The sequence below is a fragment of the Chiloscyllium plagiosum genome, chromosome 18 (assembly GCF_004010195.1).
Source record: "Chiloscyllium plagiosum isolate BGI_BamShark_2017 chromosome 18, ASM401019v2, whole genome shotgun sequence".
Taxonomy (NCBI): Eukaryota; Metazoa; Chordata; class Chondrichthyes; order Orectolobiformes; family Hemiscylliidae; genus Chiloscyllium; species Chiloscyllium plagiosum.
Genome location: NC_057727.1, coordinates 4,216,407 through 4,238,829, shown reverse-complemented (window position 1 = coordinate 4,238,829; position 22,423 = coordinate 4,216,407). Strand labels below are relative to the sequence as shown.

General features: G+C 45.0%; 1 protein-coding gene across 5 annotated transcripts in view; it reads left to right on the top strand.

Moving 5' to 3' along the window:
• The window catches only part of mgll (monoglyceride lipase), a 104,327-nt gene that overhangs the window by 16,046 nt on the left and 65,858 nt on the right, over positions 1-22,423 (top strand). For all 5 annotated transcript variants that reach the window (XM_043707595.1, XM_043707594.1, XM_043707591.1 and 2 more), the window contains one exon: positions 6,970-7,076. In XM_043707595.1, coding sequence (XP_043563530.1) covers positions 6,980-7,076 — 97 coding nt within the window. In that variant the 5' untranslated portion in view covers positions 6,970-6,979. The remainder of the gene's footprint in view (positions 1-6,969; positions 7,077-22,423) is intronic.

Here is a 22,423-nt window from a genome sequence, read left to right as displayed (position 1 = left end):
GTTGTCAGCCTTTTGAAAGCACCTCTCAAATGTTCATGTTGATCTCTGTCTCAGCACCTTCTCTGTGGCTGTAATACTGTATTCTGCACTCTCTCCTGCTACCCCCTGGTGCACTTTGTATCATGTGATCTACCTGTATAGCACATAAAGCAACACTTTTCACTGTATCATGGTACATGTGACAACAATAAATCAATCAATATCAATGTCCCGTGTTCTTTGCCTCTTTTTTTTCTGTCACTTCTGCCTCTCTGTCCATTGTGTTCCACTGTGTCTTCCTGTTTCTCCACCTGTCCTGAGTGAGGTGTGAGAGTTGATATTCTCCGCTCTTCTCTGCATGGCGTCTGCTTCTCTATGTTATGTGCCTCAACTCTTGTTTTTCTCATGTCCATATTCACATTTCACATTCCTTTCTCTCTGTCCCTCTGTATATTTCTTAGTCCCCTCACCTTTAGCTCTCTCTCTCTCTCTCTCTCTCTCCTTCTCTCTCTGCCTCTTTCTCTTGTTTGTTTTCTCCACCTCTGCCCTTTGCACTCTTCCCCTGGTCACTGGCTTATTGACATTAAAATGTTGGGGGTTCCATTTGGGAGCGACTGAGGTTTCCACTCCCACTTCAGGCTAAGCCACGGGAATCAGATTGAGGTTTCGCCAGCGTTTATAGTGAAGCTGTTCAGAATTTCCAGCCCAGGGTTGTTCCATCGTTCAGCATCTTCGAATGCTCCTTGAAATGTAACTGTTCAGTCATGTCTTCGGTGAAATTCCCTGACTCTATTGCCAGCTCCTGATCAGGATCCAATTGTCCTGTCTGTACACAGCGATGTGCATCTTGTCCAATTCTGTAAAAGTTATTACAGTCAGTACAGTTGGCGCTTGTCTTCTCTTATCAGTACAGGAACGTTGTGAAACCATCCTCTTTCATAAGCAGTTTGCTGCAAGCTAAAATCTGGACAGTGTCCAAGCCGACCTTTCAATGCTCCTGGTGATATCATTTGTTGACCTGTGACAGGGATCTGAGCCGAGAATGCCCATGTATTGCCGAGGGAGTGCTGCACAGTCAGAGGTGCCGTCTTTTAGCAGAGAGATATTAATCCAAGGCTCTGCCACTGTTTTGAAGTCTATTCGTCAATACCCTTGCTCATATCTATCCCTCAACCAGCATCAGTGAGAAATTACCTGGCCATTTATCACTCCCTTGGTGTGTAGGATCCTGCTGTGCACAAATTGACTGTCACACTCCTTACATTGCAAAGCTGACTATACTCCAAATGTATTTTACTGGCTGCCAAGCACTCCTGGGACATCCCGAAGTTGCTAAAGAAATGTAAAGTGCTTTCTAGGCTGCACACTACAAGCGTTGTTAAGAGCTCCGCGTTAGATTGCATTCACTTGTTGAGTAAACAGCAGAAAACAACACCCTCAACAGCTGGGATAGCAGCCAAAGTTCGCAGCCCGATTGTTTCTCGTCCCTCTTGTTCTCTGCCAAGTTCGGATCATTTCCCTCTCTTGTCGCTTTCTCTCCTCACTGGAGATGAGGCCCCCTGTGGCACAGTGCCCTCCAGCTTGTTGCCTGAGTGACCTTTCCTGACGTTGAAAGGAGCACCCCCCACCTCCCCCACCCGACCCCTCCCAGTGCACATTGGCACTGTCCTGCTGGTATTCCAGAGCAGTAATTGGGAGCAAGGGTGCGGGGGGTGTGGTTAGAGGGGTAAATCTTCCCTCTTTCTACCTCAGTGACCATGAGAGCAAGGCAGTGACCCAGACTCAGCACTGACTGGGGATCTGTGTCACTCAGTTACTCACTTGTACATCCAGCTAAAGCCTTGGGTGGAGGGAGGGGACGATGGTGAAGACAGAAAGGGGGGGGGGGGGAACCAGAGGCAGGAAGGGAAGGCCAGTGTATTGTATTAGATTCCACATATTAAGGGGTGTAATTTCTTTGTTAATTTCTACTAATGATAGACAATGTGAACATCATTTACCTGCATGTAGAAACATAGAATTTTAAAGAACAGAACAAGGCCATCGTGTCTGTACCTGGATCCGGAAGGAGCTACCCAGCTAGTCCCACTCTCCAGCCCTAGCTCCATCGCCCTCTAAAATCATCCCTTTCAAATATATATCCAGCTCTCTTTTGAACATTCCAATAGAATCTGCCTCCACCACTCCCCCAGGCAGCGCATTCAAAATCCTAACAACTCTCTGAGTAAAGAAGTTTCTCTTCATCTCACTCTTCACTGGCAATCTATAAATTGTGCCCCTTAGTTATTGACATTCCAATAGTGGAAACAGAATATCCATGTTTTCTCTGTCAAAGTTGCTCATAATTTTGAACATTTCAATCATGTCATCTTCTCTGTTCCAAGGGGAATAAGGGTAATTTATCGAATCTTTCCTTGTATCTAAAATCCCTCATTCCCAGTGTCATTCTGGTAAATCTCCTTTGCACTCTCTCCAGGCTCGAACATCCTTCCAGAACTGAACAGAATGCTCCAAATGTGTTCTGACCAATGATTTGTGGAGGTGTCGCATCACTTCCTTGCTTTTACAGACTATGCCTCTTTTATAAACCCAAGGATCCTATCAACCTTCTTAACAACTGTTTTAACTTGCCTAGCTACCTTCAGAGAACCATGCACAAAAACCCCTGTACTCTCCTCAAAGTTGTGCCATTGACCCTGCACTGTCTCTCCATGTTTCTTCTACAAAGTTCCATTACCTCACATTTCTCTACATTAAAATGTATTCTTCCCAAATCTTCCTGGTGTTGGGAAAGTCCATAACTAGTGGTCACAGTCTGAGAATAAGAGGTAAGCCATTCAGAGCTGAGATGAGGAAGTTTGATTAGGACTGATCAGGGATAGTCAACATGGCTTTGGAAGTGGGACATCATGTCTAACAAACTTGATTGAGTTGTTGAAGAAGTAACAAAGGGGATTGATGAGGGCAGAACGGTGGACATCATCTATATGGACTTCAGTTAGACATTCAACAAGGTTCTCTATGGGAGAGTGGTTAGCAAGGTTAAATCTCATGGAATATAGGGAGAACTAGCCACTTGGCTACAAAACTGGCTCAAAGGTAAAAGACAGAGGGTGGTGGTGGAGGGTTGTTTTTCAGACTGGAGGCCTGTGACCAGTGAAGTTCCACAAGGATTGGTGCTGGATCCACTACGTTTCATCATATACAGAGGAGCCTCAATTATCCGAATACCAATTATCTGAATATTGGATTATCCGAAGGAGATCTCGAGGCCCTAATAGAAACATAAATCAAAGGCGCATTTCCAACACTGATCGTGTCTTTTGTTTACAATAATTAAACAGACACCATCTCCAAATGATTGACCTCCTGCCCTCTCTCTCTCTCCCCACACTTCTCCTGGAGTTCTACAGAGGGGTGTACCCTAACTGCACCCCCCCCCCGCAAACGTTCCCCAGATAATCTCGCTAACATTGTCCTGTACAGGGCAGAGGTGGAACCTGTCAAAACGCTGCACTACAAGGTGCGTGTGTGTGTGTGCTATTTGGAGACCTACCCCACAAAGGCAGCAGCATCAGCGGGGGGGGGGGGGGACGGTGTTTGACAGGGTTGGGGGTGGGAGAGTGTCGGGGTTGGATGGAGTTGGGGGTGGTGTGCTGCTGCTGCCTCGTCTCCTGAATGGGGAGTGGACTTCAAAAAACTCAGAGCCCCAGAGGAAAGGCATTTATTCGATTAACTGAATAATCGATTATCCAAATGAAATTGTGCCCACCCATCTCGTTCGGATAATTGAGGCTTTTCTGTACATAAATGATTTGGATGTGAACATAGGAGGTATAGTTAGTAAGTTTGCAGATGACACCAAAATTGGAGGTGTAATGGTCAGCGAAGAAGGTTACCTCAGATTACAACAGGATCGGGACCAGATGGGCCAAATGAGTTGAGAAGTGGCAGATGGAGTATAATTTAGATAAATGTGAGGTGCTGCATTTTGGGAAAGCAAATCTTAGCAGGACTTAGACACTTAATGGTAAGGTCCTAGGGAGTGTTGCTATGTAAAGAGAGCTTGGAATGCAGGTTCATAGCTCCTTGAAAATGGAGTCGCAGGTAGATAGAATACTGAAGAAGGTGTTTGGTATGCTTTCCTTTATTGGTTAGAGTATTGAGTACAGGAGTTGGGAGGTCATGTTGCGGCTGTACAGGACATTGGTTAGGCCACTGTTGGAATACTGCGTGCAATTCTGGTCTCCTTCCTATCAGAAAGATGTTGTGAAACTTGAAAGGGTTCAGAAAGTATTTACAAGGATGTTGCCAGGGTTGGAGGATCTGAGCTACAGGGAGAGGCTGAACAGGCTAGGGCTGTTTTCCCTGGAGCGTCGGACGCTGAGGGGTGACCTTATAGAGGTTTACAAAATTATGACGGGCATGCATAGGGTAAATAGGCAAAGTCTTTTCCCTGGGACAAAGTGAGGACTGCAGATGCTGGAGACCAGAGTTAAAAAATGTGGTGCTGGAAAAACACAGTAGGCCAGGCAGCATCCAAGGAGCAGGAGGATCAATGTTTAGGGCATAAGCCCTTCTTCAGGAATGGCTTTTCCCTGGGGTGGGGAAGTCCAGAACTAGAGGGCATAGGTTTAGGGTGAGAGGGGAAAGATATAAAAGAGACCTAAGGGGCAACCTTTTCACACAGAGGATGGTACGTGTATGGAATGAGCTGCCAGAGGCTGGTACAATTGCAACATTTAAGAGGCATTTGGATGGGTATATGAATCGGAAGGGTTTGGAGGGATATGGGCAGTGTGCTGGCAGGTGGGACTAGATTGGGTTGGGATATCTGGTTGGCATGGACGGGTTGGACTGGAGGGTCTGTTTCCATACATCTCTATGACCCTTTGAATTTCTTTAGTCAGAGAGTAGTGAACCTGTGGAATTCTCTCCCACAGGAAGATGTTGGGGCCAGTTTGTTAGATATATTCAAAAAGGAGCTGGGTGTGGCCCTTACAGTTAAAGGCATCAAAGGGGAATGGGATCCTGAGATTCTATGATCGTCCATGATTGTACTGAATGGTGGCACAGACTCAAAGGGCCGAATGGCCTACTCCTACCCCTATTTTCTATGTTCCTATGTAACAGGTAAGACTGATGAGTTAATGACGTGGATTGACCATCACAGAAACATGATTGAAGAAAGGACAGGACTAGCAACTCGACATTCCAGGATATAGGATCTTTAGGGGAGACAGAGGAGGGTATTAAAAGGGTGATGGTGTAGCACTATTATTTAATGGGTCAATTACTGCAATAAGGAGAGATGATATCTTGAAAGGGTCCTCCAATAAGATTTTATAGATAGAATTTAGGAACGTTAAGGGGCAGCCACTTTACTCGGAGTGTATTATGGGCCTTCAAAGAGAGGAAGTAGAGGAGCAAATATGTAGACAGTTCACAGGGGATTGCAAGAGTAATAATCAGGTAATTATACCAGGGGATTTCAACTTTCTCAACATAAACTGAGAGAGTCACAGTGTGAAAAGTTTAGACAGGCATGGGTTTCTTCAAATGTATTCAGTGGAACTTTTTTGTATCAAGGCAGCATGGTGGCTCAGTGGTTAGCACTGCTACCTCACAGCACCAGGGGCCTGGGTTCATTTCCAGCCTCAGGTGACTATCTGTGTTGAGTTTGCACATTCTCCTCATGCATGTGTGGGTTTGTTCCAGTTTCTTCCCATGGTCCAAAGATGTGCAGGTCAGGTGAATTGGCCATGTTAAATCACCCATAGTGTTAAGTACATTAGTCAGGGGTAAATAGGGAATGGGTCTGGGTGGGTTACTCTTTGGAATGTCGGTGTGAACTTGTTGGGCTGAATGGCCTGTTTCCACACTGTAGGGAATCTAATCTAATATGTAGAAGGCCCAACAAGTGTCAGTGCAGTGCTGGATCTGCTTCTGAGAAAAGAAGCCAAACAAGTGTTCGATGTGGCAGTGGGGGAACATTTTAGCAATAGCAACCTCAACACGGTCCGGTTCAAACTTCTTCTGGACAAGGAAGGAAAAAGTGGCCTACAAAAGATGGATTTGGATTGGGGGAAGGCAGATTTTATTAAAATAAAGCAGGATCTGGCCACCACAGACTGGGAAGAGCTCCTCATGGGAAATTCTACAGCAGAGAGATGGTGGGAGGAGACAATCAAAAAGCAGCTGGAGAGAGTACAGGTCCAACATGTACCCTTGAGGAAATGTAGGAGCAATAAGTTCAGAGAAATGTGGATGTTCAGGACACTTCAGGACTGGATTCAGAAGAAGAGAAGAGCTTTTAGCAAGTTCAAAGGGAGCAATTCAGCAGTGGCCCTAGAGGAATATAGGAAGTACAAGAGGGAACCTAAAAAAGCAATTAGAAGAGCATAAGAAAAGCAGACATGAAGAGGTACAAACAGGATTGAAGAGATATTTTATAAATACATTAAATGGAAGAGGTTGATCAGGGAAAGAGTAGCGTCCATTAGGGACCAAGAGAAGAACCTGTGTGCGAAATTGCGGGACATTGGAAGAGTGGTCAATGAATGCTTCTTTTCAATCTTCACTGTGGAAGAGAAGAAGATAGGTCCAGAATTCGGGGAAATAAACTATTGGAGAAAATGCTGAATGTGCGAATTCATACCCAGTTGGAAAGGCATGAGTTAATTAGGGATAGTCAGCATGACTTTGTCAGAGGGAGGTCATGCCTAACAAATCTGTTAGAATTTTTTGAAAACGTGATCAAGTGTGTGGATGAGGGAAGTTCTGTTGACGTAGTTAGTACGGATTTTGACACAGCTTTTGGCAATGTCCCACATGGGAGAGTGAATGAGAAGGTTAAAGTACATGGAATTGAGGGAAACTTGGCGAGATGGATCAGAAACTGGCTTAATTGCAAAGTTAAAATACATGATGTTCTTTAATTTCGTATATGATGTTCCACTGCTGAGATCTGATCGTCTCCAATTCCTCCAGGGCGTTAGTGATGATCATTCATGGTGCGGGAGAACACAGTGGACGCTATGCGGAAGTCGTTTCAATGCTGACAAAGCAATCCCTATTTGTATTTTCACATGATCACAGTAAGTGCTAAAGTTTGGTTTTTAACCTTAGGGCAAAGCTCTGTCAGATTATGTGTTTATATTTTGTAGCATCTTGTGATGGATAATGTCTGGTCATATGGATAAAACCACTGCTGAAAATATTACTGTCAATTTCACAATCTTCCTCAAAATCAGCTTTCTTTATCTGAACTGGTCTGTCACAATAGGAACACAAAATCCCTACAGCGTAGAAGCAAGCCATTCAGCCCATCAAATCCAGATTGCCCCTCTGAAGAGCATCTCAACCCTATACCCTATCTCTCTAACCCTGCATTTCCCGTGGCTAACCCACCTTGACTGCACATCCCTGGACACAATGGGCAATTTAGCATGGCCAATCCACCTAACCTGCACATCTTTGGACCATGGGAGAAAACTGGAGCATCCAGAAGAAACCCACACAGAGAATGTGCAAACTGCACACAGACAGTCGCCTGAGGGTGGAATCAAGCTCTGGCATTGTGAGGTACCAATGCTAACCACTGAGCTGATTTAACAGGGCGGAGTTGACTATTGATAGGATCACTTGGCCAGTAATCCAGAGGGCCAGGTCAATGCTGTGTGAACATTGTTTTGAATCCCATCATAGCACCAGCTGGAATCTGAATTCAATGAATTGAAAATTTGTCTCAGTGACAACTGAGTTGCCAAACGTGACAACCTCTGAGAGATTAATGCAGAATCCTATCTGGTCCATGAATAGCCTTTAGGGAATGAAATCTGCCATCTTCACCCAGTCTGGCCTACATGTGACTCCAGGTCAAAGCCAAGGAGATGACTTTGAACTGACTTCCAAAAGAGCCGAGTAAGCCACTCAGTTCAAAAGCAATTAGAAATGTACAGCCAATGCCATCCCAGTGATACCCACATCCCACAGAAGGATAAGTTAGGAGTTTTCACAAAACCTTACACAATTACGACATTTCATTTGTAGATTTGCTCCATCAAGCACACTGTCCCATTGACTGTTTCTCCTCTACTTCCTTACACTCCAATTCAGCATCTACCCCCACCATTCCCAACATGCTAAAGACCAATTGACTCATCCACTAGAACCTCCTGGGGCTGTGATCCACAAACAGGCCAACTTGGGACAAACTGTTTTGTTTTGTGACTGAGTGTCCAAAAAAGTTGCCCGTGAGGGTGCAGGGTCACCTGTGAGGATATGAAAGCTAACCCGCTAAAGATAATCGGGAACGGGGCATTGCTATAGGGCCCTTAATGTACTCCATTTTTCAAGACCAATTCTCAGTGGAAACCAAGGTACATAAGGAGATATTCAGGCTCTTGACCAAGAGGTTTGATCAATGAAAATGCTTCAAGGACTGCCTTACAGAGATTGCAAAGGCAAAGAGGATGAGGGATAGAATTCAAGAGTTTAGAGTCCAGGCAGCTCAAGGTATGGCTGTCAGTGTTGGAGTGATGAAAATCTGGGATGGATGGGGAGGAGGCAGAATACAAGGAGGACAAATTAGAGGAAGAAGCTTGCAATGTTTAAACTGATAAGGGGCAGAAAAAAAGGTAGACAGGAAGAAACGTTACCCCTTGATGGAGGCATCAATGACAGGGCCATCGGTTTACAGTAAGATTCAGAGCAGATGGGAGAAAAAAAGCTTTTTCACCCAGAGGTTGGTGAGAATCTGGAGCTCACTGCCTGTAAGGGTGAGAGAGGCAGAAATCCTCATCATCTTTAAGAAGCACTTAGATATACAGTACACTTGTGATGCTAAGGCATACAAGGCTATGGGACAAGTGCTGGGAAATGGGATTAGGATAGTTAAGGGTTGCTTTTCACCAGTGTGGACATGATGGGCTAAAGGGCATGATCTCTATGACCTTCTGACTCTGTGATCTCAGGGTTTTAGATCTAGGGGAGATTATAAGAGTTGGGGGATGGGATGGGGAGAGCTCACGGAGGGAACTGAAACCAATGGTTAGAGTTTGAGGTTGAGATGTTGCCGGACCCAAAGCTGACAAGTAATAAGGCAAGAAGGAAGAGTTTCAAGAGGAAGAGAAAGAGGGAGTCATGTTGAAGTGTTGGATGAGAACACATTGGGGTAGAAGATGGAAGGAAGGGTCTTGATTCTAACTCACTCAGGATTCAGAAAGGACAACAAATGAACAAAATAAATTGCAATGAAAAGAAAAAATAAACAGATAACATCTTGTGACCCTCCAAAGGAAATCACAACTGATTAATTAGCTTTCAAGATTACTCACTGTTGTTATATTGGCAGACAATATGCTAAACTGAGATGAATATCCAGCTGATCCGTTTCCCAGGATTGAGGAAGAAATGTTGTCTCACTCACTGGGAGGCATCACAGTTGATCTTTGAGTACAATAATGGGATCATTTACACAGCTGAACCTTGGCTTGATCCATTGACTCCAACACTGCCCTGCCATTTCTCTCACATCCCTACATTTCCCACCTAGCCTGCACACTGCAGGCAGTTGAGCACCTCCAACCTGTGCATCTTTGACTGTGGGAAGAAACCAGAGCAAACCCACACATGGATGGGTAGAATGTGCAAACTCCACACAAACAGCTGCTTGAGGGTGGAATTGAACCCGGGTCCCTGGCACTATGAGGCAGTAGTGCTAACCACTGAGGCACCATACTCCCTGGGACTGAGATGAGGAGAAATATGTTCATCCAGTGAGTGGGGAGCCTGCAGAATTGAATGCCACGGAAAGCAATTGAGGCCAAAATCTTCAATGATTTGAAAAAGGAGTTAGATATAGTTATAGAGTCATAGAATTATCCAGTGCAGAAGAGGCTCTTCAGCCCATCAAGTCTGCACCGACAAAAAAAAGCTATCATCTATCTACACTAATGCCACAAGTGTATGGGGAGAAAGTGGGAACAGGGTTATGAATTAGATGATCAGTCATGTTCATACTAAATGGTAAAACAGGCTTGAAGGGCTGAATGGCCTACTGCTGTTCCTATTTGTGATGTTTCTATGGATCTGTACAGTGCAGGCATGTCGATCGGGAAGCTGCTGTTCACTCAGGACCAACTGGCTGCATTGATCACAGATAAGGGGAACAAAGCCTAATGACATTCAGGCAGCACTGTCGTCAGTAGGTCTCTGCAATTCACATAAGCTACTGGTTCTGAAGACGGATGAATGCTTCCACATGAGACTACACAAACAACTGGATGCATCTGTGTAAACATTGGAAAATATCTATAATGTGTGACGTTAACAGAGAGAGGCTGCTAAAACATTTAAGGCAGGAAGTCTGCTGTCTTTAAATAAACATCAGCAGCCATGACAATGTCCATTTATACGGAGATCTGACCGATACGTGACTCCAAACCTACAGCAATGTGATTGACATTGATCCACCCTCTGAAATGGTGAAGCAAGCCAATTAGTTGCATCAAACCATCAACTAGTAAGAATATAAATGCATGGACCACATAGTCCCTACACCCTGACCCGACCAACATGTCAAAGTTCTCCATTGGGCTTATATCCCACTGGCTCAGGTCTGTTCCTTTGGAGAACCCAGCAGGCAGGTTTCCAAGGTGCAGTGAAAAAGAACAGTCCATAAGGCCATAAGAAATATGAATAGGAGTAGACCATTCAGCCCCTCATGCCTGCTGCACCACCAGTAGGATTATGACTGACCCGACATTCTTTACATCCACTTTCTAGTGTTTCCCCCAGAACCTGTGATTCTCAAACTATCTATCTCAGTCTTAATATCAGACTGGAAGTGTTAACTCCATACCTTTCTCCACAGACGTTGCTCCAGCACTCTCTATGTTTGTGCCACAATTTCTCAGTCAGGAAACAAACCATCTTTCTCAGCCACTGGGGTGCAGGTGATGGAGGGGAGGTAGCACTTTGAGGTCCTGAAGTGGGCAATAATGGACCAGTTATAGGCTTTAATTGGTGTCGGGCCAAGGAGATTACCCAAGGACCTCTCGCTCAGAGGTGGTGAGAAGGGTATCCTGGATAAAGTGGACGTGGAGAAGATGTTTCCACTAATAGGAGATACTAGGAACCTGAGGGCACAGCCTTAGAGTGAAGGGTGACCCTTTCGAACTGTGATGAGGAGGAACTTTTTCAGTGAGAGGGTGGCGTATGTGTGGGAATGCATTGCCGCAGAGGGCAGTGGAGGCCAAGTCATTCAGTGTATTTAAGACAGAGATAGATCGGTTCTTGATTGGCGAGGGGATCTAGTGTTACAGGGAGAAAGCAGGAGAATGGGATTGAGAAACATTTAAGCCATGATCAAATGGCGGAACAGACTCATGGAGTCATATAGCATAGAAACAGACCATTTGGTCTAGTCCCATTTGCCAGCACTTGGCCCATATCCCTCCAAATCCTTCCTATTCATATACTCATCCAGATGCCTTTTAAATGTTGTAACTGTAGCAGCCTCCACCACTTCCTCTGGCAGCTCATTCCATACATGCACTACCTTCTGTGTGAAAAAGTTGCCTCTCAGGTCCTTTTTAATCTTTCCCCTCTCACCCTAAACCTATGGACTCCCCTACCCTGAGATAAAAACCTTGCCTATTCACCCTATCCATGCCTCTCATGATTTTATAAACCTCTATACAGTCACCCCCTTAGCCTCCTACACTCCAAGAAAACTAGGCCCAGCCTATTCAGTCTCCCCCCATCGCCCAAATCCTCCAATCCCAGCAACACCTTTGTCTGCACCACCTCCTGTTTAACAGCATCCTTCCTAAAGCAGGGAGATCAGAATTGAACATGCAGCATTCTGAAAGTGGCCTTACCAAGTCATTTCCAGCAGCAAAATTACATTCCAATGCACTGACCAATAAAGGCAAGCACTCCAGATGGCACCTTCACTACCCTGTCTATCCTCAATGGGCCAAATGGCCTAATTCTGCTGCTATATCCTCTGGTATTGTGGTCTAAACAGGTGAGTATTTCTCCAGGACCAACTTACCCAATTATTGCCTCTTCTTGTAGAGAGGGGAATATTCTGCCCCTAAAGTGATACAGTACAGGTCGCCAATTGTGCCCTGAGTTATGGATCCTGCTTTGTCAAAAAGCTGTGCCAAGTCTCTCAGTCCTGTTTTTTTTCCCTAGACCCTCGTAAACATCTCCTTTTCAACTAGTCAAAGTATTTTCCCCAGGGTAGGGGTGTTCAAAACTGGAGGACATAGATTTAAGGTGAGAGGGGAAAGATTTAATAGGGACCTAAGGGACAACGTTTTCAAACAGAGGATGGGGAATGTATGGAATGAGCTGCCAGAGGAAGTACTGGAGGCCGGTACAATGACAACATTTAAAAGGCATCTGGATGGGTATATGAATAGGAAGGATTTAGAGGGATATGGGCCAAGTGCTGCGTATGGGACTCGATTAATTTAGGATATCTAGTCAGCATGGACAAGTTGGACTGAAGGGTCTGTTTCCATGCTGTACAGATCTGTGCCTCTATGACTTTATTGATGCAATAGATTTTTTGAAAGTCTGTTGAATCTGCATTCTCTGCACTTTCAAGCAGCATGTTCCACAACTTCCTGAGTTAAAATACAAATCCTCCTCACCATCCATTTTGTTCTTTTGCAATTTACAAAATATTATGAAGTGCCAATATGGAACATAGAACATTGAACAGTACAGCAGAGTACAGACCCTTCAGCCCTCGAAGTTGTGCTGGTCTTTTACCCTACTCTAATCTGCATACCCTTCATTTTACTATCATCCTTGTGCCCATCCAAGAGTTGCTTAAATGTCCCTAATGTATTTGACTCTACTACCACTGCTGACAGTGCATTCCACACACCCACCACTCTGACTAAAGAACTTACCCCTGACATCTCCCGTAAATCTCCCTCCAATCACCTTAAAATTATGTCCCTCATTAAAATCATTTCTGCCGTGGGAAAAGGTTTCTGGCTATCCACTCTATCTATGCTTCTCGTCATTCTGTACACCTCTATCGAGTCACCTCTCATCCTTCTTCACTCCAATAAGAAAAGCCCGAGCTCCCTCAACCTTTCTTCATAAGACACGCCCTCCGGTCAAGGCAGCATCCTGGTAAATCTCATGGTAAATCTCCTGGTAAAGGATCTCTCTTTCTTTGGAATAAATGAAGTGTGCTCATATGGAAGATGGATTAGGTTGTACAAATCTTAACTGCTTGTTATATTTTGCTGTCACCAGCAATTCCTGCACACAGTAAACTGAGGGCCACAATACCTCAGGCAAGGGGAGAGGTTGAGAATGAGAGTCCATTAGCCAGTTATGGGAATTGAGTCCACTCTGTTGGTATTAAACTGCATTGTAAGCCAACTTTGCGTGGAACCAAACCCACGCCTTTTGCCTCAGTAGCAGTCTGCCTGCCAACTTGTACACGATTTTCTCAGAAGTGCGGTTCCAGGCTAATGATAGATTTGGAGGACAGAGGCCAAAGGAATTAATCGCTTTCTGAGAAGGGTCGGATGAAAGGATTCGGAGATGCGGTTTTGTTTTTGTCCAGCTGTCCACTCTCTCTGCTCTCACCCCCCCCCCCCAACTCAGAATTATACAGCACAGCAGGAGGCCATTCAGCCCATTGTAAGAATTCTAGTTCTTTAAAAGCTTTCCAATTAGCCCCTTTGCTCTGCTCTGTTCTCAAGCACATGAGAACAACCCAATTTCTAAGTTCTACTTGGCAATGTATCGGTTTTCCTATTGTTGCTGTTGAGTCAAAATCTTGGACCATGACAGCCATAGCAACACCATGACGACCAGTTACATTTCCTACTGAGCACATGGAGAGTGCAGGAGCCATTTGCAGGAATGGTACCGTGGGTGTGGAATGGTGATAGATTGAAAAAGATTGGGACTGTTCTCGTTGGAAAGAAGAAGGGCTGAGAGGAGATTTGATAGAGTTGAACAGGCTGGACAGAGTAGAGAGAGAGAGGGAAGGGAGGGAGCATGAAATAGAGGGCATGTTTTAAAGTAACGTGCAAATGAAGCAAGGATGAAGTGGGGAAAGTGAGTAGTTTGAGTTTGGAAAGCCCTGCCTGGAAATGTGGTAGGGGGCAGGTTCAATCAAGGCATTCAAGATTGGCTGACCATTTACACAGAAGCAGAGTGTAAGGATATGGGGAGAAATCAGGAAACACGCACTCAGTAGTGACTCTGGTTTAACACATCAGTGCAAGCACAATGCTCTCCTTACATGCCATAACAATTCTATGATTCTATGAACTGTACTGCGGGTGTACAGTTACACCAGGGACTGCAGTCATTCAATGGCAAATTGGACGATAGTCAATAAATCTTGTTGTTTTCAATGATGCCCGTCAGAATAAGTTCATTTTAAATAGCAGTGTTAAAAATTTGACAATAATCATAACAACTTGACGATGCTAGACAAATGTCCCTCCTCCTGTGGCAGAACATTTCTGGGCCCCGTGCTTCAGAGAAAACATAAACATTTTAGCAACAGAATTTGGAAGAAAAACAGAAATTGCTGGAGAAACTCAGCAGGTCTGGCAGCATTGCTGTGCAGAGAGGGAAACAGAGTTAATGTTTCAAGTTACAGCCCTGAAGAATAATCGCTGGACTTGAAACATTAACTTTGTTTTTCTCTCTCCACAGATGCTGCCAGACCTGCTGAGTTTCTCCAGCAATTTCTGTTTTTGTTTCACATTTCCAGTTCTTGCATTTATTTGCCAGGGATGAGCAACCTCACTCACCAGGAAGGGGAGAAAAACTGGATTTTCACCATGGAACAGTGTGGAAGCAGGCCATTCAGCCCATCAAGTCCACACCAACCTTCCAAAAAGCATCCCATATACCCTATATCTCCCACACCTAACTTGCACATTGTTGGACTGTGGAAACCAGAGCACCCAGACACAGGGAGAACTTGCAAACTCCACACAGACAGTGACCTGAGGCTGGGATTGAACCCAGATCCATGGCACTGTGGGGCAGCCATGCTAACCACTGAGACACCATTCTGAGTAGCCAGAGAGAGAGATATGATTCTGGAGAATTATACAATTGTATAGATGAGGCCCTTCAGCCCATCAAGTCTGCTAGCAAAACTACACCACACTCTAGAAAGTGGATCCATAATTAGAGATCATTGGTGATCAATGGCAACAGATCCCGACGGGTGATAAGGAAATAAATTAGCATCCAGTGAGCTGTTGGGATCAGTACTGCTGGATCTGAAGGGAGGATGTAAATTCACTCCATAATTTGAAAGGAGGTTAGACAGGTAATTGCGGATGATAAACCTGACAGGGCTAGGGAACAAAAGGCTGGCACTTGGGCTTCGATCTGAACTGCTTTTCAAAGGGGTCTCCACCTGCGCTGCAATTTTCTATAATTCTCACCTCCCACTGTGTTAAACCTCTCCAATACAGACAGCAACTTCCAGGCAATCGGGCTTTTGTTTCGCTGGCTCCCTGAAAAAATCCAGAGGAATTTAGCTTCTGAATCAGCTCAGCACAGGGAATGGGCTTCCCTCCAACCTGCAGCCCTCTATTAAAGCCAGCTCCCTGAAAGCACTGATACCCTCTGTGCTTCCAGTCGTTATGATGAATGCAGACACGCAATTAAAGTCTTTTTTTTAAGATTCCCTACAGTATGGAAACATATCCTCAGGCCCAACAAGTCCACACCGATCCCCCAAAGAGTAACCCACCCAGACCCACTCCCCTACCCTACATTTACCCCTGACTAATGCACCTAGTACTATGGGCAATTTAGCATGGCCAATTCACCTGACCTGCACATCTCTGGATTGTGGGAGGAAACCCACGCAGACATAGGGAAAACATGCAAACTCCATAGACAGTCACCCGAGGGTGCAATCGAACCTGGGTCCCTGGTGCTGTGAGGCAGCAGTGCTAACCATTGAGCCACCGTGCCACTGACAGTGCCATAAAGATGTACAGCACGGAAACAGACCTTTCAGTCCAACTCATCCACACTGACCAGATATCCTAAATTAATCTATTCCCATTTGCCAGCATTTGTCTCATATCCTCTAAACCCTTCCTATTCATATACCCATCCAGATGCCTTTTAAAATGTTACAATTGTACCAGCTCCACCACTTCCTCTGGTGCTGTATTCCCTGGAGCGTTGGAGGCTGAGGGGGTGACCTTAAGAGGTGCATAAAACCATGAGGGGCATGGATAGGGTAAATAGACAAGGTCTTTTCTCTGGGGTGGGGGGTCCAAAACTAGAGGGCATAGGTTTAAGGTAGGAGGGGAAAGATTTAAAAGGGACGTAAGGGGTGACTTTTTCATGCAGGGGTGGTGCATGTATGGAATGAGCCCTCACCATAAATCTATGTTTTATAAACATCTACAACGTCACCCCCTCAGCCTCCGATGGTCCAGGGAATACAGCTCCAGCCTATTCAACCCCTCCCTATAGCTCAAACCCTCCAACCCTGGCCATCCACAGTTGTTCAGTTAAGGTGAATTGGCTGTGCTAAATTGCCCATAGTATTCAGGGACGTGTAGGTTGGATGCGAGGTCTTGCACTTTGGAAAAAAGAATACAAGCATGGACTACTTTCTAAACGGTGAGAAAATTCGTAAAGCCAAAGTACAGAGGGATCTGGGAGTGCTAGTTGAGGATTCTCTAAAGGTAAACATGCAGGTTGAGTCCGTGATTAAGAAAGCGAATGCAATGTTGTCAATTATCTCAAGAGGGTTGGAATATAAAAGCACCGTTGTGCTACTGAGACTTTATAAAGCTCTGGTTAGGCCCCATTTGGAGTACTGTGTCCAGTTTTGGTCCCCACACCTCAGGAAGGACATACTGGAACTGGAGCGTGTCCAGCGGAGATTCACACGGATGATCCCTGGAATGGTAGGTCTAACATATGAGGAACGGCTGAGGATCCTGGGATTGTATTCATTGGAGTTTAGAAGATTAAGGGGAGATCTAATAGAAACTTATAAGATAATACATGGCTTGGAGAGGGTGGAGGCTAGGAAATTGTTTCCGTTAGGCGAGGAGACTAGGACCCGTGGACACAGCCTTAGAATTAGAGGGGGTAAATTCAGAACAGAAATGCGGAGACATTTCTTCAGCCAGAGAGTGGTGGGCCTGTGGAATTCATTGCCACAGAGTGCAGTGGAGGCTGGGATGCTAAATGTCTTCAAGGTAGAAATTGATAAATTCTTGATGTCACAAGGAATTAAGGGCTACGGGGAGAATGCGGGTAAGTGGAGTTGAAATGCCCATCAGCCATGATTGAATGGCGGAGTGGACTCGATGGGCCGAATGGCCTTACTTCTGCTCCTATGTCTTATGGTCTTATGGTCTTATTAGTCAGAGGTAAATGTAGAGTAATAGGGTAGGGGAATGGATATGGGTGGGTTACTCTTCAGAGGGTCAGTGTGGACTGGTTGGGCCAATTGGCCTGTTTCCACACCTCAGGGATTCTATGATTCTTTGACTATCCTTATAAATCTTTCCTGAACCTTTTCTGAACCTTTAACAACATCCTTCTTAAAGCACAGAGACTGGAATTGAATGCAACATCCTAAAACTGGCCTTTTTACCTAATCAATGACCTGTACAGCAACATGACCTCCCAATTCCTATACGTAATACACTGACCAATAAAGGCAAGCATACCAAATGTCTTCTTCACTATCCTGTCTACCTATGACTCTACCTTCAAGGTGGCAAATGGAGTTTAATGCATAAAAGTGTGAGGTGATTCACTTTGGAAGGCATAACAGGAATGCAGAGTACTGGGCTAATGGTAAGATTCTTGGTAGTGTAGATGAGCAGAGAGATCACAGAGATCAGTGAAAGTTGCCACCCAGGTTGATAGGGTTGTTGAGAAAGATTATGGTGTGTTAGCTTTTATTGGTAGAGGGATTGAATTTTGGAGCAATGAAGTCATGTTACAGCTGTACAAAACTCTGTGTGGCCGCACTTGGAGTATTGCATACAGTTCTGGCCGCCGCATTATAGGAAGGATGTGGAATCTTTGGAAAGGGTTCAGAGGAGATTTACTAGGATGTTGCCTGGTATGGCAGGAAAGTCTTATAAAGAAAAGCTGAGGGACTTGAGGCTGTTTTCATTAGAGAAAAGAAGGTTGAGAGGCTACTTAATTGAGACATATAAGATAATCAGAGGGTTAGATAGGGTGGACAGTGAGAGCCTTTTTCCTCAGATGGTGATGGCTAGCATGAGGGGACGTAGCTTTAAATTGAGGGGTGATAGATATAGGACAGATGTCAGAAGTAATTTCTTTACTCAGAGAGTAGTAGGGGCATGGAACACACTGCCTGCAACAGTAGTAGACTCGCCAACTTTAAGGGCATTTAAATGGTCATTGGATAAACATATGGATGAGAATGGAATAGTGTAGGTTAGATAGGCTTCAGTTTTGTTTCACAGGTTGGTGCAGCATCGAGGGCTGAAGGACCTGTACTGTGCTGTAATGTTCTATGTTAAGGTGCTGCAATACTCCAGGCAAGTGACAATTATTTCACTTCACTTCAGACTTATGTTAATGGTGGACAGACACTGGGGAAGCAGGAGGTTAGTTACTCAGTGCATGAGTCCTAGTCTTTGACCTGCTCTTGTAGCCACAATATGTAAAGGGCTAGTCCAGTCTCTGCTGAGTGGTCTGTGATAGAGTGGAAAACAGATGAAGGTAATTAAAAGAAAGGTTGACAGTGCAGGACCAAAAGAAGTGGCAATGGGTCAAGTAACGGCAGAAACAAAGAAAGGCATGTTTAGGTGAAGTGAGGATGGCAGAACCATGAACAGATCTCATCTGAAACAAAAAAAGTTAGAAGCCAAAACAGGAAAGACAGAGGAGACAAAAACAAATCAACTCAGAGGTTACGGCCTGGAATTGTTAAGCTCAATGTTGAGTTTGGAAGATTGTAAAGTGACTATTCAGCCTTTGGTATGCTTTCCGTTATTGATCAGAGTATTGAGTACAGGATTTGGGAGATCATGTTGCAGCTGTACAGGACGTGGGTTAGGCCACTTTTGGAATACTACGTGCGATTCTGGTCTCCTTCCTAACAGAAGGATGTTGCGAAACTTGAAAGGGTTCAGAAAAGATTTACAAGGATGTTCCTTAAAGTTGTGTGGGTTGATATTAAATCACTGCAGGAGGCCATGCCAGAGCAGTTGGCATGGGAACAGGGTGGTGACTTGGAATAGCAAGTTTAGAATAGTGCCAGGGACTAAATGGGAGTGTTCTGCAAAACAGTTACTCTACATTTCTCATAATGATCGATAACTTGAAGCAAGGAGTTTCAATTCACAATAACCAACTCAAAGGAATTGCACAAGATTCAAGTTAACAAGTTATTTGAAAAAATGGCCCAACGGGCTGAGGAGTGGCAGCTGGAGTTTAATTTAGATAAATGTGAGGTGCTGCATTTTGGGAAAGCAAATCAGAGCAGGACTTACTTCATGGTAAGGTCCTAGGGTGTGTTGCTGAACAAAGAGACCTTGGAATGCAGGTTCATAGCTCCTTGAAAGTGGAGTCACAGGTCGATAGGATAGTGAAGAAGGCGTTTGGTATGCTTTCCTTTATTGGTCAGAGTATTGAGTACAGGAGTTGGGAGGTCATGTTGTGGCTGTACAGGACATTGGTTAGGCCACTTTTGGAATATTACGTGCAATTCTGATCTCCTTCCTAACAGAAGGATGTTGTGAAACTTGAAAGGGTTCAGAAAAGATTTACAAGAATGTTGCCAGAGTTGGAGGATTTAAGCTAAAGGGAGAGGCTGAATAGTCTGGGACTGATTTCCCTTGGAGCATCGGGGGCTGAGGGGTGACCTTAAAATCATGAGGGGCACGGATAGGGTAAATAGACAAAGTCTTTTCTCTGCGGTGGGGGAGTCCAGAACTAGAGGATATAGGTTTAGGGTGAGAGGTGGAAGATATAAAAGAGATCTAAGGGGCAACTTTTTCACACAGTTGGTGGTACGTGTATGGAATGAGCTGCCAGAGGAAGTGGTGGAGGCTGGTACAATTGCAAAATATAAAAGACATCTGGATGGGTATATGAATAGGGAGGGTTGAGAGGGATATGGGCTGGGTGCTGGCAAATGGGACTAGATTAGGTTAGGATATTTGATTGGCATGGACGAGTTGGATTGAAGGATCTGTTTCTGTGCTGTACAGCTCTATGAATTTGACTAATCATTGCCCAACAGTAACTAATATATGTAACAGCAGAAAAGTGAATCCTTATTATTACTTTAACATGCCCATGGAGAGGTATTGAGTCGTTAAAGAAAGCAGTTCCTAGTCAATCTCAGCTTCACATTTCCTCATCTTGCTGAATTGTAATATCAAGTGACTGTTTCCCAGCTGCCAGCTGTAAGATCCACTCTGGTGATTTCTCCTCCAAAGTTTGTTACAGCAAATCTCACAGAGTTTTCAAATTACCAGGGTATAAATCCCTCCAGCATGAGATTATTCTTTGTGCCAAACTGTGCCCAGTAGCTTTCGGTGAAACTGTATTCTCATTGCAGACTGTACCACTTGTATTCTTTACTATCCCTGACAGGCATCTCATCCTCTCTTTCTGCCCCCAAAATCTTGGAGACTCTGAGTCTGTCCACCATAAGCCTTGCTCCCTTTACCATCACGTTCAGGCACAAACATTTGCACCTATGTCTTTGTGAAAGACCCAAGTCTCTATGGTAATCAAGCCTCACAGGTAGAACTTATGACAGATCATGTGACTCTCAGTTGTTCATTGAACGAAAGGGTCAGGCCAAGGCACCTTCAGCAGATAAAGCCTCATGCCCATATTCGTCACCCAACTGGCTCTTGGTCTTCCTAACGTTCCTTCAGTGTCACTCGGTCAAAATCCCAGAACTCCCTCCCTGAGGGCATTGTGGGTCCAGTTGTGGGACTGGAGTGGTTCAAGAAGGTAGCTCACCCTCACCTTCTCGAGGGGCAACTAGGGATGGGTAATAAATGCCAATCTCAGTAAAAAAAAAAGTAGATTGCTGTATGACCTAGCTGGGATCTTCCTGATGTGTCAGGATGAAGTTATTTTGATATAAAATCCCCGTACTTGATTTGCAACAGAAAAGATACAGACACTGCTGGAGAAATGCAGCAGGTTTGGCTGTATCTGTGGAGAGAAAGCAGAGGTAAAATTTCTGAAATTCACTTCAGAACTGAAGGCGCAATGGACCCGAACTGCTAAGTCCTCTTTCTTTCCACGGACGCTGGGAAAAAGTGAGGACGGCAGATGCTGGACATCAGAGTCGAAAAGTATGGGGCTGGAAAAGCACAGCAGGTCAGGTTCCTGATGAAGGGCTTTTGCCCAAAACGTTGATTTTTCCTGCTTCTCAGATGCTGCTTGACCTGCTGTGCTTTTCCAGCACCACTCTAATCTTGATTCTAGTCTCCATCACTTCTGCCTAGCATCAGGTGAAGGGTTTATGTCCAAAATGTCGATTCTCCTGCCCCTTGGATGCTGCCCGACCTGCTGTGCTTTTCCAGCACCACACTTTTCAACTCCCCACAGATGCGATCAGATCTGCTGAGTTTCTCCAGCAATTTCTGTTTTTGTTTCAGATTTACAGAATCCACAGTTCTTTGGGTTTTATTTGGTGGGTCGGGGCAGGGGAAGCGGCTCTGGATGGAGCGCTCTTCAGACAGTCAATCTGGACCTGGTGGGCCGAATAGCCTGCTTCCACACTGTAGCGATTCTATGGTCAATTCCATTTTGATAGTTCCCAGTTGAAGCTGTCTCCCATCAATCCCCTTAAGGGTGGCACGGTGGCTCAATGGTTAGCATTGCTGCCTACAGCGCAGGCACCCAGGTTCAAGTCCACCCTCGGCTGACTATTTATCTGGAGTTTGTATGTTTTCCCTGTGTCTCTCCTCCCACAGTCCAAAGATGGGAGTGTTGCTGAACAAAGTGACCTTGGAGTGCAGGTTCATAGCTCCTTGAAAGTGGAGTCGCAGGTAGATAGGATAGTGAAGAAGGCGTTTGGTATGCTTTCCTTTATTGGTCAGAATTGTGGTTCAGTTCGCCGAGCTGGGAATTTGTGTTGCAAACGTTTCGTCCCCAGTCTAGGTGACATCCTCAGTGCTTGGGAGCCTCCTGTGAAGCGCTTCTGTGATCTTTCCTCCGGCATTTGTAGTGGTTTGAATCTGTCGCTTCCGGTTGTCAGTTTCAGCTATCCACTGCAGTGGCCGGTATATTGGTCCAGGTTGATGTGCTTGTTGATTGAATCTGTGGATGAGTGCCATGCCTCTAGGAATTCCCTGGCTGCTCTCTGTTTGGCTTGTCCTATAATAGTAGTGTTGTCCCAGTCGAACACATGTTGCTTGTCATCTGTGTGTGTGGCTAC